Raw genomic sequence first — 16,835 nt, 5'->3', positions numbered from 1 at the left:
TAAACTCTTATTTAAAAAATAAAACAAACGCTCTTACTATCTAAATGCCTGAATGAATCAAACTTCAGAGGTATTAAGAAGTAATTTAAAAAAAACAAACAAACCCTTACCCTTAGTAATCAAAAAATAAATTGTTGATAAACATCTTTTACCCGATAAGCGTTTATTGGTTAAGAATCTTTTTCTCTCATCAGATAGGATTTTTGATTCTTGTTATTCCTCTTATCTGGTAAGATTTTTATTTGATAACATAACATTTCGTCATTTGATGTACACTATGGCATACACTCGTCATTCGAGTACTTAACTGTTAAAACTTTGCATCTTAGGTACCAAAATGAAATTTTGAAAATACGTTATCCAAAATAAGGATCAAGTTAAAATACATTGTTTTTCCATACAATTTGCCCAACTGAAAATAACCAGATGATATCAAGATTTAGACGATCCAGAGATCCGAACCATTCCAAACCTACTTCAGAATCACATTCCATTATAGAAAGAGTCAATTATCATATTTACAAACAAACAACAAAAACACCACAAAATTTGGAGACACTGAACATGAACATAAGCAATGGGCATTTGGTAATACCTTTTTCTTTTTTCCCATTTCAGTGTGTGTGTGTAATAATAATTCAATTAAATAGCTTTCTTTTACACACACACACACACACACTCAATGCTGATAAGAAAACAAACCTTGAGAAGCTGTGTATCTCCATTTCTTAAAATTATACTTCTATCTGTGAACAAGCAAACAATATTTGTGTTTTTTATCAGTAAGATAAATTCAAAGAAAAAAAGTACTCCCTCCATTGCAACACAAATGTCCACAATGAAAAGAACACATTTTTAGAAAGAACAAATTGCATGAAAAAGTAACGTACTTTAACTTGATTCCGATTTTGAGTAATGAACTTCCATTTTGGTACCTAAGATGTAAAGTTTTAAACATTTAAGTACCCAGTTGAAACATTAACCGGTTACCATACTGATGTGGTGAGTGATATGGTATCCAACTTGGTATTATTTGCTGACATGAATATTTTAATCTAACCAATTAATGCTTCAACCAGTTACCCGGATACTTAAATGTTTAAAACTTTACATCTTAGGTATCAAAATGAAAGTTTTGAAAGTACGTTATCCAAAATAGAAATCAAGTTAAAGTACGTTACTTTTTCATGCAATTTACCCTTTTAGGAATATGCAAGTATTACACTTTTTTAATTCACTGTAATACAATTTTACTTCCTAATTATAGAGAGATTTTCTCCACCTCATAATTAAGGGTAGAATAGGAAAGTAGACATTTTACTTTTGCAAGTGTACACTTATTTTGGGATAGAGAGGGTATATGAGAGAAAAAACAAAGGGTAAAAATGGACTTACATTTACATCCATGCCCCTGCCCCCATTCAGCTCTCTCAGGGTGCATCGACAGGTAACTATACGTTGGGTTTTGTCAGCTGATCGTCTTTCAATCCTTTTGTAAGCAGATCATAATTGATAGAAGCGAGTTGGGACAGATTCTGGAACGGTACAGGAAGATATATCGTTAGGAGAAAATTTGAATGAGAATCATAAAGTGGTATTTGGTTCGTGAGATTCCAAAAGAATTGGAATGGTCGATTCCGTTGACCAAATTCCTTTGTTTGGTTCAACTTTTGAAACGAATTGAAATCCGTTCCTTGCGTTCTTTATAAATGATGATATTAGTATTATTATTTAGAGTAAATTATGTTTTTTTGTCCCTGTGGTTTGTTAAAAATTGCGATTTTTGTCCCTATGGTTTGTAACTCATTGCTATTTTCGTCCTTATGGTTTACAATTTGGTGTTCTTTCGATCCATGTGGCTCACAATTCTTTACTGTTTTGGTTCCTTGTACTTTAAAAGTTGGAATTAGTCCAGGGAAAAGCAATATATTGCAAACGATAGGGACGAAAACCGTAATTTCTAAACCATAAGGGCAAAAATCAAAATTATTAACAAACCACAGTGACGGAAATCGTAATCTACTCTTACTTATAATAAGAAAAAAGTAAGAAGCAAATTTATAGAAAGGGTATTTTGGTCGTTTTCATTATTTTATTCCCATTCCAAAGCTACATCATGTGAACCATACACACAAATTCCAATTAATTTGATGGAATACATTTCATTTCCTGCCAACCAAACACTTGCTCAAACCTGATAACAAACTATTCCTATTCTTAGTAAATTCAAATTCCTTTGATAGATTCCATTCTTTTAAAAAAACATTCTACGAACCAAACGCCCCTTCTTTATGAATAATTATGCATGTTGCAACAATAATACCGTAACTGAAAACAATTAATAGAGACTTAGGGGGAAGGAGTACCTTGAAGGAGAAATTACTAAACGAGTAGTTGACACCAGACGGCGATCCAAGTTCGGCAGGACCATACTCATCGACCTGCTAGAAAGTGCCACCATAAGCAAAAGGATAAATACCGAGCGGTTAATCTTGTAAATGTCTAAGGGGATGTTTACTTACAGTCTAATGAGCTTAATGATCTGAGTGGCTTATTCGATCAGTCATACAAGAGTATTTCTTTACGAATAAGCCACTCAGACCATTAAGTCATACCATGTCAACTATACATGGTTTGACTTAATGATATATCGTGTCAGCTATACATGGTATGACTTAATGATATAGAAAGTGACTTATTCGGTAAGCTTCTAGTGGGAGCTTTATGCAGAAAGCCAAGTTTTGTCCAAGCTGCCCCTACCAACTAAAAAATATGTTGTTTCCATAAATGAAAAAACTCTGCCAAACAAAAACCCTCCCCTCTATACAGACGGATTAATCCACACAATCATATTTATTCATGCAGGACTTGATGGAAGACCAACCAAACAACCATTAAGCCAAAATGGCTATATGGAATAAGCCAGGACCCCTCACATGTTCCCATTAAGCCACATCAAACAAATTAATACCAGAAATGCCCTAAAAATAATCCAACCCTCTTCTCTTTGCCTCCCTCAAACCCATCGGTCCCATTGTCCCGTTCCTCAGACATACAAAATTATACAGAGAGACAACCGAACTCATTCAGGCTTAATAGAAAAAAGTAAACATCCCGTAAGTAATAAAGCTACTGACCACTTCATCATGGTGATGACTCGGGCAGCTACTGCAACCACTCATGCTACCATTGTCGCTAGAATCCTCGGTTTCACTAGCGGGATATCCATGTTCTTCTGAGGTATTCCAAGTGTAACGACTTGTGAAATAACTCGTGTCTAGTGCACTCTCTGAAGAAGGAACAAATGCGGCCTGAAAAATAAAAGCAACATCAGTACAAGAACAACTCCGCACAAGTATTCTGATAAGAACGCAACTGGACTCTTACTTTAGTTATCTATGATTTATGAATGAAAGAAAATTACAAGGATAATGCGTATAATTCGAGAAGTAGGTGATCTCCCAAGACTCTCAAACTCATTTTTTCCTCCCCCAAAACCTTACCTTAATCACCTATAAATACTCAAGATTCCTAAACTTACCATAATTCAAATAGCATATTAGAAGATGTCCTAATAATAAAAGACAACTATTAATACTAACTGGCCCTCCAAGTCTCACAAATCATCCTATACCCCCTTGAGATCGGTGCTTGTGCATTCTATCAAAAGGCCGAGGCATGTTATATTCATACGTGGATATATATATATATATATATATATATATATATATATANATATATATATATATATATATATATATATATATATATAGAGAGAGAGAGAGAGAGAGAGAGAGAGAGAGAGAGAGAGAAAGAGGGAGGTTCAAGGGAAAACCCCCAAAAAAATGAAAACTGAGGAACACCCTGGTATGGTAAGCATTCATCTGGACAGTATGCACATGTGCATACAAGTAACTGAAACAGTTTTTGGTTTTTATGCACGTGTGCATGTTATGCACAGTGCATACTGGACAAACTGCTTGCAAATTACTTGTAAGCACATGTGCATACGGTCCAAATGAGCGGTTACCAAGGTGTTCCTCAGTTTTTTATTTTTTTTGCGGTTTTCCTCTGAACCTAACCCTATATATATACACACACACACACACACAACAGATGGAGATCTCACACACACCTTCTGTCTTGCAAGTGTATCCCAGTTAATATCCCTGAAGAACTGATGCTGCTTCACCTGCATATCGTTTGGCATGAAATTATTTGGCGTTTGTGTTCAATCCCAGAATATGTAGCAATGTCGATTAAAAAAAAAGAACCAACAAAACCTCAGTTGCTCCCCTAGCTCCAAGTCTCTGGTTAGGATCTTCTGTCAATAATCTGCAAAGTGATTGCATATATGAGGAGGAATTCAAAGAAATAAATTAATTAAGTTTGTTAAACATGCATTTATAATAGATCATGGAAATTTTCACAGAAGATCAGAGTATAAAATGACCTTGTTATTTTGAGATTCAACATTGAACGGAACATCACATACTATTGCTAACCCTTTATAATATATTCTATTCTTTTAGACTAGTAATAATTTAGAAATTTTACGTTCAACTCATAACCTTAAGAAATGCTACTATTTTTTTAAGAATATCAAATTCCAGGGTAAATTCCAAAAAATATATGCATTAGAGTGCGTTTGGTATCCAGATAGGATAGAAAAGAACAAAACAATTGTTCAACGTTTGGTAAGACCGTAAGACAAAACTAGACAGGACAGGATAGGATAGATAAAATGACCAATTTACCCCTAATGAGTCATTTATATATTTTGATTAATTTATGTAATTTTTTAAATTATAATAAAATAAATATTTTTATAAAATCTATCATTAGAAAGTTTTTGTCAAGATGATTAAAATGACACCAAAATAAAAGGTTTGTGTAGTTTCCAATTTCTATTTTATACCTTTTCTATATATTTTTATTATTAATATTTAATAAATTACATAAATTAATCAATAATATAAAAAGGGTATAAAATTAATATGAGGACAGTAAAGTGAAGTTTAAAGAGCATTAAATACAATAAATAAAATTTAAAGAATGAACAAAATGTAAAGAGGGAGGCATATTTGATGTTTTAAAAGAGAATTAGGTTTTTTTAAGGTTATATTGGTAAAATATAGGTTTGTTCCACCTTGTTCAATGGGGTGGGGGTGGAACACGCCTGGTCCACTTTGTTCCTCTATGTGCCACATAAAAGTCCTGCCAAACGTGGAACCATGATCCCTGTTTTGTTTTGTCTATTCCAGTGTACCAAACGCACCCTCAAGGATGTTGTCTCACTAGGGCATCATTTTGGTATGTCCTATTGTCATTAGATATCTTATAAATGTGTTAGTTTAGATGTTTGGGGACAATGAAGATTAGTTTCTGTCAATAATAATCAACAGAGAGTTGTGTAAATTCATGTATAAAAACAAGATAGTTTTCTTCTTTACGTGTTTAGTTTTCACATTAATATAAGTTAAAGCATATATACCGATAGCAGAAAAAAAAAGTTATGAAGTTTTTCTTACTGATCAATTAGATCCTGGGCTTCCGGGCTCATTTCATCAGGTACTGCAGGCCAGGGTATATTACGATTGAGAATGTTATCAAATATCGTCTGAACCAAATAAGAAAATACCGATATCAAGTAAGCAACAAGATCAGAGTACATTGAAAAGCAGGTTAACTCAAATAACAGGCGGATAAAAATCAACAAGATAAAATGCAAGAAGATCAATAACATCAAAACACAGAGAACCCGAAATCTCCTCATAGGTGCCGCTAGGATACATTACATCATTGCAAAAAGTGCTTTGATTCAGAGGCGGACCTAGAAATTTTTTCAAGTGGTGGCACCATTTGACTATAAGAAACAAAAATGTGGATATTTTTCACAAAATCATCATCGGCCTATTGGTTAGTTTCATTGCTTTTCATATGTGAGGTCCTGTGTTCAAGTCTTTTATTGCAATTTTTTTCCTTCAAAAACGTAATAAATCTGAAATTAAAAGCTAAAAACTAAGAAAATGACACTAACGGGATTAGAACTCAGGTCTGGGTGGAAGAGAAGCCTTGCAAACCAACTCTACCAAGAGAAACTTGTGTCCTCATTGTAGTTTCAAAATATATACGGTGGCACTTTTCACAACCCTATAATTTTGTACCCTACATACAATAGAGGAACAACGTGGTGGCCCATGCCACCGTATCCAATAGAGTGGCTCCCCCCTGCTTTGATTTCATTGTCAGTATAAAAATAACCTTTATATTCAAAAGCATAAGTCAGTTTAAAAGGGAAAAATGGCGACAACAAAATTCATATTAAGAAGTGGCAGGCTGGGGGTCTGTAGATTTTGAGAAAGGGATGCTCTTAACAAATACATACAGCATAAATAATAAAAGATTATGTCCGCATATGAGAATTAACATTTTCGATACTATACTATATTGTCATATTTCTTTTGAAGTATATAATATTTATATACGGGAAATGTAACAAATAAACTCACACACCCTCACTTTCAGTGAGGTTTGAACTGGTTTGAACCCCTGACCTCCTAGGAGGAGAAAGGCTCACATACAGCTAGGCCAAAGTCCCTTTGGTTTCTATATTGTCATATTGATAGTTACCTTTCCATATGTCTAGTTTTGTTGTACCCTTGATACAATTTCTTAAAAAAGATTGTCAAGATTCCCTTCAAGTACGCTTAATTCAAGTAAAAGGTAATTAAGCAGAAGCATAAATGGTTCAATTTAAGTGGGTCTAACTAATCAGAGTAGTGGAGATCGTTTAATGCCTAGAAGGTTTCTTCAGTGGCCATAGCAAACAAAAGAAAGCATATATTAGGAACAAGCAATAAACCTGAGGATGCTCAGCATTGAAGGGAGGAATGCCAACGATCAGCTCAAATAGTATCACACCAACTGACCACCAGTCCGCCGATGTACCTAAAAGAAGACGATAAACAGCTTTTAGAAAGAAAAAAACTATTTTGGTAGCAGGATACAGTTGATCAATTAATGGGAATTTGGCAGAGGCTTTATAGCGGATAAAGAGCAAGATATAAATTTGAAAATGGTAAGAATAAGTACCATTCATGACAAAATGACAGCAATAAAAAACTAAATAGAAAACTTCAAACTTCAGTTTAATCCCGGGCATGTTTTAAAAAGTTTGAAAGCAATTGGACCAACTCTTTGAGCTGCGGTGTGCATACTTCATGTGAAATAGCTTAGCAAGATAATATAAGAGACCATATAATATATGTTCATCAACAAACCATGTCCAGTTCCCAAAAGTATCTCTGGTGCCAAATAGTCAGGTGTACCCACAGCAGACCGCTTTTTACGCCTTTCTTGCTGATTTTCAGATAGAGATGATTGAGATTCATGTTCTCCCAATAGTGATGTGCCAATAACTGCTGGGCCAGACAAATCATCTGTACTGTTAATCAGACCAACTTTTGAGAGCCCAAAATCAGTCAACTGCATAACCCATGAAAGAATTGTGTACGATTAGCACAAAGAACAATATCTATTAAATTGAATTGTAAACAATGATAAACATGTTTTAAAGATGGATTAAATATATAATATAAGCTAGCAGAAGTCCTGTTTTGCTAATTTTGAATAATTTAATCAATTGTTTCCTTATGAATAACGAAAGCAAAGGTAAGAGAATGTGCGTAAGGACCAGGACATAAGAAGACAGCAGAAAAATATTATACAGAGAACATAAATGTATAATGGTGCATACTACATATGGTATAGTTGAAGTTTTTTTATTGATAAAGAGAATTAATAACCGGTATCCTACTGCAGTTCTTCACAATGTAAACAAGAAGATAAAAATAAAATCAACATATAAGAACCACTGTGGAACGATCGAATGTACTTTCAATGGGGACTGCAATTCTGCGTGTGTTTCATGCAACAAGAGGATGGCACTCTCATTATATTTAAAACTAGTAAAAAGATAAGTACGAAGAAGGTACACTCGGATTTGAAAGATGAAGTATATCAGTTCGAAACACTTTGAACAATCTTTCCAAAGGTCATATAGTGATCAATATCTCGCAAAACAGGAGTATTCTTGAATTCAGGTGTCTTGACCAATGTAATTTTTTCATAATTTATCATCTATACCTGAAGCTATCTTTTATATTTACTTCATCAAGACCTTCTTATGTAATTTCCTATTTAAAAACCAACCCCAACTACCTTCATAGGCTCTTAATTCCTTACAATCAACCGCTGTTGTAGTTACAGATGATTTCCCATTACCATAAATAAAAAAGCAACATTTCTTATTAAAACCGTATCCTTGTATAATTACATTTTAAAACACAAAACATGTTAGAAGTACATACCTTAATATGACCATCATGCGCAATCAACAAATTATCTGGTTTTAAGTCACGGTGAACAACACGTAGAGAATGAAGATATTCCAAAGCAAGCACCTGCACACAATGAACATCATGTTAAGTATGACCAGATATCAATACTCATGGTTCAACAAAAGCAAAAAACTTACCACTTCTGCAATGTACACACGAGCAACATCTTCATCTAGGCAGCCAAGATTTCTCAGCAATGAATAAAGATCGCCACCATTCAAATATTCCATAACAAGGTATAGATTTTCACGACAAGTGAAAGAATAAAAGAAACGAACCTGAAACAAGATGATGTTCATTAAGAAGAATAGAGCTATCTTTAAGGTAAAGAAATATGTTGCAAGCTAAGGTCCTTACCACAAAAGGATTGCGCACTGATATCAAAATATCACGCTCAGCCAATATACTCTCAACAGCATTTTTACGGATCATGTCAGCCTTCTTAAGGACCTGCAAGAGAATATAGATAATAATATAACTTCAGTTAAACTAAAGGACCAAGAAACCAGAATACTCGAAGACTACGTATAGCAAGTTCAGATGTCTCTTCTTCCTATCTAAAGTATTGCCACCGTCCCTGTACATGCAGTCATAAAATAGTATAAGAGCATATTACGTCGTAACAATAACGGAACGGCTCCCATGTTTTGGAAGAACATCTTAAAGCATACAAAATACTATGGTTAAAAAATCGTTTGAGGCGTATGCCTCGAGGCGAGGCAGCCCAAAATCGCGCCTGAGGTGGCGCCTCTTGGACCCAGGACAAGGCTTATGCCTTGGTTCAGTAAGGCAGTACGGTGAGGCGTCGAGGCATACACTTCTCTTTATAGTATAAATGTGTTTTTTAATTTTAAAAAACTAAAAGTCAAAGCATAATGGCCCAAATGTTTACTCTTAATATTTTACAGTAGTACTTTCTCCTCTTAATTAAAAAGTGAGGGTAATCTTCCTCTTCTCCCAAGCCACCAATTTTTCCACACCCTCTCAGCCTATGTCATGGTTTCACTCTTTCCTCTATCAAGAACCACTGACCAAGCGCCCTTAGTAATTTTGTATTATATATACTGTATATAAATGTTTATATATATTTGTGTAGTATATATACAAATTTTGGTGTATATATATTTTCGCCTCGGACCGCCTCGTTGAGGGAAAAAGCCTCGAGGCCTTTTTTCCGCCTTTTAAAATCTTGCAAAATACAGTGCAAGAAACAACCGTGAATTTAATACTATACTACAATAATGAGCAGCTCAAGAAACCAAAAATAATACCAAAAATAATACAAAAAATAATGACGTCTAGAGACACGTTAACAGTAATACAGCAATTTCAATGTACCTTGATAGCAAAGAGATCCCCTGTTGTTCTCTTTTTTGCCAAAAAGACCCGGCCAAATGCTCCACGACTGATTGGTTTTATAATCTCAAAGTCATCTATTGAGGTGCGATCCTTCCCTGAATGTATGGGGCTGGTTCTAAGGCTACGCACCACATCATCTTCCAGTGGAGCATCTTCATCAATGATGGTACTTGTGATATCAACTTTTTCATCGTCAACCAACTCAAATAGCTGCAAATACTTCTCCCTAGAAATAAATAGATTATTATGTATGAAGGACAAGCAGATGGGAGTTCTTTTCTGGGTGGAAGTAGAACAAAACATTTCAATAAATTTATCTACACAGCTTCTAGGAAACTGTGAAGGTGTTAAATTGAAAGCTAGATGACTGCATTGCAGGTATACTTTTGTAAAAGCATGAATGCTGCAAGAAAACAGATTCCAAATGCAGACCTCCTGTGATAAGATACAATTTTCTCTCGAAAAAATCTATATGGAATCAAAACAATGATAAGGGTCTCACCGTATGAGCTTCTCTATCCGTGCTCCAAATGTCTCAACAGTAAGAGCATCAAATTTTCTGCGGTCGATGACAACCCTCAGATCATCAAGACAAGTTAGCAAATATGACAGGCTGCGGTCATCGTCTAAGGGCGTATTTCCAGCACATTTAGCAATATCAGCAAGCTCATTCATCTACATCATTAGAAAAAGAATCCTCAGCATGGAAATGTCATGGTCATTCATCAATCAAAGAATCTATATATCCTAATTTCTAAGAAGGTTTTTGCACATTCACACAAACATGCTATAGAAGGTAGATAAAATAACATATGATAGGAAAAACGTTTCACATGTGCAAATAAACCATCTACGAAAAGCTTCAGACAACCAGGCATGGTCCTGGAAGAAACCGTTAATATCACTGCTTCACAGTTACTTTTTGAAAATCTTCATTGGGAAAAGCACTAGGCATGTCCCATCCCTCTAGAGGGTGTCATTCATGTCACTAAGTTATTTTAGTAAGCCTTAATTGTAGGATCCTTCTGTATTTGAGTCCATTTTTTGCTGTCATATTTTTTAGTATGCCCTAATTGTAGGCTCCTTCTGTAATCGTCTAGATCTGCACTCTTACAAATATATACAGCATGTTCTTGATTGGTTTAAGTCATCACCGATCTTTAAACAAGATGTGAGGCATCTGTTACACACCAAGGATCAAATGTTATATAACAGCATCCAAGCCATGATGAAGATGCATTGTACTTTTAATTGATCATAAAATAAGAGCAGGTCAACATAAAACAAAAAACATTGAATATAAACACAAAGAGCTTTATTGATGGACCACTACAGATAGCCTTATGTATATATGCAATCATTAGTAATTAGTGAAAGCAAAACATGGATTATATAGAGAACTACCTGTGGAATGTCATCATGTTCCAAGTAAGCACCCTTTCCTGCCAACAACAAGTCTATATGGCTGGTCCTAGGTGTCAACAATGGCGACCTAGGAGTGATGCTACCAGCAGAGGAGGTTGTCATTCCTTGATCAGACTTGGGACCGAAACGTGTTTTGTAAGGCATGGATGGCAAAACTTTCAGGTCATCCATGCAAATGGAATTATCAGCATCTGGAAAACAGTCAAGCATGTCCTCTGATCCTCTTCGAGACCAATCACTGAGTTTTGGGGAGAACAGATCAGATTCTTCAGTAACACTTGAATTCGATACTTTTGCACCATCTGGGCTTCCAACAGCATGCTGAAAATCCTTCTGTGTAAGGGATTCTATCAGCTTCTCAAGAGTTTCTGAAATCCTGACCAGCCGTTCATCAACACGGAGACCTTTTTGATCACATCGATCAGCAATTGCGCAAATTCTAGAATGATCTTCCAACTGTAACGTAGGAACCTCTTCCTCACATATCCGACAAATTATAGAACTTTCATCACCAGTATTTGATAGATCTCCCCATCCCCATGAAGCTTTGTGCTGATGCTTAAAAGGAGTGGTAGATTGTGCATGTGAATCTTTAGCAGAAGGAAGTTCCGGAAGCATAGCATTAGTCAAATCCACATGAGAAGCTACCTTCTTGTCATTCAGCCTCTTGGAAGCATCAGTCTTATTATCGCTCACATCCTTCACCGGAGCAACTTGGTTGGGGACTTTTCCTCCAGGGGATGGCAATGGCTTCCATGATGACATACGGTTTCTGCCTGTGGGAGAATCTAAGTCCTTAGCTAATTCTACAGGAGGTGAAGAGAAATAATTGTCAGGCTGCTTAGCCTGGTCTTTCTTCCAATCCAAGCCATGCAATCCGTGCTGTTCCTGACTGTAATATTTCCTTGTTGATGCCGTTTTTGAGCCTCTTGAAGCACTGGAAATATCATCCCTTCTTATGCTTGGAGGAATACTTCTATCCGCAGAATGCAAAGATTGTCGGAGCTGAAGGACAAGTTCATCTTCAGCCAACCCACTTTCTTTGTGAAACTGTAGCAACCTTGTACATCTGGTGAGTATGAAAAGCATACGAGTATGAAGCTGCTTCAGGATGCCCATTGGAAGTTCCTGACGCCTATCATCCAAATCCTGAACGATGCCCTCACATTGCAGCCAAAACTCTCCAGGGGATGTCATAGCACAACTCCGAGCCAAAACCAGTAGGTCCTCTAAAGTTTCCTGCCATTCTGGTTCACTTTCTGCATTCTTCTCCAGAATTCCAAGCAGATCTGCCGCAAATATATGCAGGTCGGAATCTACCTCTTCCTTTGCTTTGTCAAATTTTCCTCTTATCATCACCAAAACCTCCTGTTCAAAATGAAGTGGCGAAAACAATAAGAAATTGGAATTAGTGCCCACCACAAGATAGTTTCAGGGAAAATATCTGTTTACCTCTAAGTTATTTAAACCACGAGGCTTCCATAATGGGAAAGGCCGTACACCTTTTGAGTTCAGTTCATGGGAGAAACTTTTGATGTCAGCAGGATATCTCTTTCTAGGTGCACTTGTGACCCTTAGAATAGCTTGAAAGCGGGGTGACTCAGATTCCTTTGGGTTTTCACAATCAAATGATGTCTACAAAGGCAGTAACTAATTTTTCAATTATAAAAAATGAAGAACTGAATTCACTATAATAATAAAACTGCCAACGCCAACTTCATTGCAACAACTTACCTTCATCTCCGGAGTACAATCATCTGAACTCCTCAAGCCTTCAGAGCATCCCCTCAAATTCATTTGCCCTATCATGTTAGTTGAGTAACCCAAATCGTTACAAGGATTCAATCAAATTTGATAACATTTTACACCATATAAGTAAAGGGAGTTCCAAAATTTCCTATAATAACTAGTTTCAGATGTGATCATTTAATATCTTCAGCTCCTTTCCTTTATTTGGTTTCCAAGATGAGCTATAAACATTTACCTTACTTGAACACAAAGTAATAGAATTGCAATGGACTGTTATACAACAAGTACAAATAACAAAATTATACATGTTTAATGCAAACATTAGTGTACAATTTCCCACAATAACATAACCTGAAAGTTACCAACAGAAGTCAATTTATCCATATTGGATAAGCCATATCAAATTAACCCAATGAATGCTATAGGTTTGTACGCATAAAAATAAATAACCAACACAAAATAAATGTGTACTACATCACATAACCACTACATAAAGATTGTCATAACTTTCTAGTCATTTATATTTCAAGTGCATTGACAATAGAAATAGAATAGATTCACACTTACAAATCATTTCTTTGTATTCTCATGTGACAACTAAAACCTGAGCTAGATTCCCATAAAAAACTACTGCCATTTATGGATAGTATTTCCATATTTGCAGTGCCTAAAAACTGGAAAAAATTTCAGAGGCTCACCAGAGAACACTTTGTCTAATTATTCAAGTTTAAGTTTGAACATCATCTTTGATCATCTATGACTACAATGGAGTTCTACGTGGGGCTTCTAGGTGCTGGATAGCTATCTTATAAATGTTACTAGAACCTATTCTATTTGTACAGATATGGTAGAGGGGCGCATTCAATCCTTGCTTGTCTATTAGTTTTCAGTTCTTCTCTTCGGCGCGGGGTAGAGCAGTTTGGTAGCTCGCAAGGCTCATACAAATAGATTTTAAACGAGACAAAAGGGGGGTTAGAACCATGATAAAGTTCATTTTTAACAGTAGCAAAAGTTCCAATAGAACCTACAAACCACACTAGACAAACTGCAACGCGTTATCTGCTGTGATCTATGTTTTATGCCCCTACCAATGAACCTCAAAAGATAGTTGTAACACTTCAAGGTCTTAATCTTTGGAGGTTCGATGTTGACAAACTGCAATGCATCGTCTGCTGTGATCTATGAACAGTAAAAAATCATGGGGGTGGGCAATTTACAATGTTCCTATTAGTCACAATGTTAGTTTGTTAGCTAAACTTTTTTGGTGTAAACACTAAGAGTTAAATTCCTTGATGGTTTATTAAGTAACGGATGGATTAGTAGTACAGCACCTCATAAGTTCATTATTAAGGAAAAGCTAAAAAAGGTTAAACATGGAACTTCTCTAGATGATGGATTAATACCTATAATCAATTATTAAACACTTTAAAGATGTTTTAAGCCAAATATCTTACATAAAAAATTAGAACGTATTAACAGACATCCTTTTCATGTGCAACGTGATCAGATTAAATTTATTATCACTTGAGAGCTTCAAGAAACCCAATTTTGACTTTTTCATTAAAATCTTAATTTGGAATCACAACAGTTAACTGCCTTTATATGTACAGAGACATGAGTTAAACAGAATGTAGAACCTGAGTGTAAGTGGACTTGAATAAGGATTAAGGAATATTATCAATTTGCCATTCTGACCAATAAGCATAAAATGGCCTGAATTCACTAGAAGCTACAATACATCATTAACGATTCTGGTTCATGTTCAAAAACAGTAAGATCTACTCCCTAGCTTGTGCATATGATGAGCTCAAGGTGCAAAACGAACCTCCAAAGATTAAGACGTTGAAATGTTAAATGACCTCAAGGATACTCAAGCATGTTAGAACTTGTCTCAAGTTCTAACCTAGATGAATTAGCTCATAAGATGATAAAAGCAATAAACTTCTTGTTACTGATCCCTATATTTACAAGTATGATATGACGTAACTAGGTGAACAATTCTGTAGTAGAAAATATCTACAAAAATCCCTGAAGAAGAATTTACAAAAAGACACAACTAGAGGAGAAATAATTTAGAGTCCAGTGATTACTGTTATTGAAATTTGAACATCACTTCTCATGACTTCCTTCAAGACTTGTGTTTCAATAACTAATTTATTGTATTTCTAGAACTCTTCTATGATTTTATCAGGCATTTCATTTCTTTCAAATGCTTGTCCTAATACAGATGGGAACAGAGAAATAACTTCAAGGTGCTTCATAGTTAACAACATGAGACTTATTATATGACTGTCTATGAGTATTAGCACGTAGATTTTAAACTCAATGTTCAAGATAAAGCTAAATAATTATATCAATCGTAAGATGCAACTACTTCTCTACTTGGCAGTTGGCACAACATTTCATCACCGGACAGAATATAATCTTATATCCATTTATTATATTATATCTTAGATATTCCTCACGATTCCTTTACTAGTGGACATGCATTAAGGGGTGTAACATCCGCAATAAGGACAAATGTGGGTATCATATAACTTATCGTTAATTTACCTAAGGTAAAAGCTGAGATATTTCTAGAAATCCCTATATTAAATGAACATGGATCTAAGCAATGTCACTTGAGTGGTAACTAATTTGTGAATGGCGCCATTAAGTCACCAAAATACCTATGAATTTGAGTGTTCAACAACTTTTGGTCTAAGAAGCTGACTAGCTAATGTAATATCTAGTGTTCTTAATTATGGAACTCTGAAAATGTTGGAAAATGAAGAACATACAATTGAGTAGCAAAGAAGACAGCTCTAAAACCAGCAATGGCATGAAGCATAATACCACTTAGGGCATGTTTGTTAGCAGCTTAATAGGCTTAATGAGACTCACACTTATCCGGTCAGCTATACATGACTGTTTGGTAGCGGCTTAATGATTTAGAAAGCGGCTTATACCGTAAACTTCCGCTAGTAGGAAACTACACATTGGATAAAAGGCAATGAGGTGTACAAGAATTCATACCAGCTTCAGAGGAAGATTCTCCGTTCTGCAATCGAGAACGACCTAAAACATTAGGGGTGTGATCCCTTGACGGCAAGCATTCAATGGACATACTGTTTGAATTGCTACCATCATCATTATACAAAGAACAAGACATCTTCTTCTTATCAGTAGCAAATCCCTCCTTGAAATCACTCCCGATACCACCATCACTGGTTTTCGATTTCGAAAGGTTACTAACACCAATTGAAGACATTTTACTACTACTACTACTAACTTTGTTTTTGCTATTATTATCTTTACTAAACCCAAAGAAACTCTCTTGAGGCAACGGTCCAGATCTCGTTTTGATCCGATTCAAACCAAGTGAAGAAGCCAAAATTGGGGAAACCGTAGCAGGACCATCGGCCGCCCCTTTCCTCGTCAACTTAGATGATCCTCCTCCCAAATTAGGTTTTTCAGTAATCGAATTCGTATTTTGAACCTTGGATTCAATGCCTTGAACACCATCCTTCTTACTCCGACTCTGCTGCTTAGAAACCGAAGTTGAATTGGAAGCATCTTTGACTTGATTTTGACGAAACGAAGAACCGGCGGTGGTGGTCGGCGGGTGAAGTTCGTCTTTGCTTGCGGATTTAGCCTTCTTCTTGTCGGATCTGATAGGTGAACTGGAATTAGAACCGATGGATCGAGGGCTGTTGGATCCCTCGGGGCTTGAAATGTCGGATGATTTCTTTGAATAGAAGAATCTACCTTTAAACACCATTGTTTCATACCATTAGGGTTTCGTATGAAGATCTATGAGCACGGTAGTTTGACGGTTTGCTGGATTTTGGGGTTCGAAAGAGGGTTGGATTCTAGCCTACCTCCTTTTACTTTCCGCCATTATCGATTTGACTGTCACTG

General features: G+C 35.8%; 1 protein-coding gene across 4 annotated transcripts; it reads right to left on the bottom strand.

Annotated features, from left to right (window-relative positions):
* Positions 1-479: 479 nt before the first annotated feature.
* LOC112508818 (probable serine/threonine protein kinase IREH1) lies at positions 480-16,817 on the bottom strand. Of its 4 annotated transcripts, none has more exons than XM_025113604.1 (18): positions 15,951-16,817; positions 12,921-12,988; positions 12,639-12,821; positions 11,163-12,554; positions 10,264-10,436; positions 9,741-9,987; positions 8,760-8,852; positions 8,540-8,680; positions 8,373-8,465; positions 7,284-7,488; positions 6,866-6,951; positions 5,532-5,620; positions 4,284-4,335; positions 4,136-4,192; positions 3,138-3,311; positions 2,367-2,444; positions 1,396-1,535; positions 480-746 (listed from the first exon to the last, which is right to left on the bottom strand). In XM_025113604.1, the coding sequence occupies exons 1-17, from the start codon at positions 16,693-16,695 to the stop codon at positions 1,452-1,454; spliced, it is 3,960 nt and encodes a 1,319-aa protein (XP_024969372.1). In that variant the 5' UTR covers positions 16,696-16,817; the 3' UTR covers positions 480-746; positions 1,396-1,451. The 4 variants fall into 4 exon arrangements, with proteins under 4 accessions (XP_024969372.1, XP_024969374.1, XP_024969373.1 ...); XM_025113606.1 differs by having other exon boundaries at positions 2,367-2,441; XM_025113605.1 differs by having other exon boundaries at positions 11,166-12,554.
* Positions 16,818-16,835: the final 18 nt, after the last annotated feature.

The sequence above is a fragment of the Cynara cardunculus genome (genome assembly GCF_001531365.2).
Source record: "Cynara cardunculus var. scolymus isolate 2C chromosome LG 3, CcrdV1, whole genome shotgun sequence".
In the NCBI taxonomy this organism is placed as follows: domain Eukaryota; kingdom Viridiplantae; phylum Streptophyta; class Magnoliopsida; order Asterales; family Asteraceae; genus Cynara; species Cynara cardunculus.
This window is presented reverse-complemented; position numbering and strand designations above follow the sequence as displayed.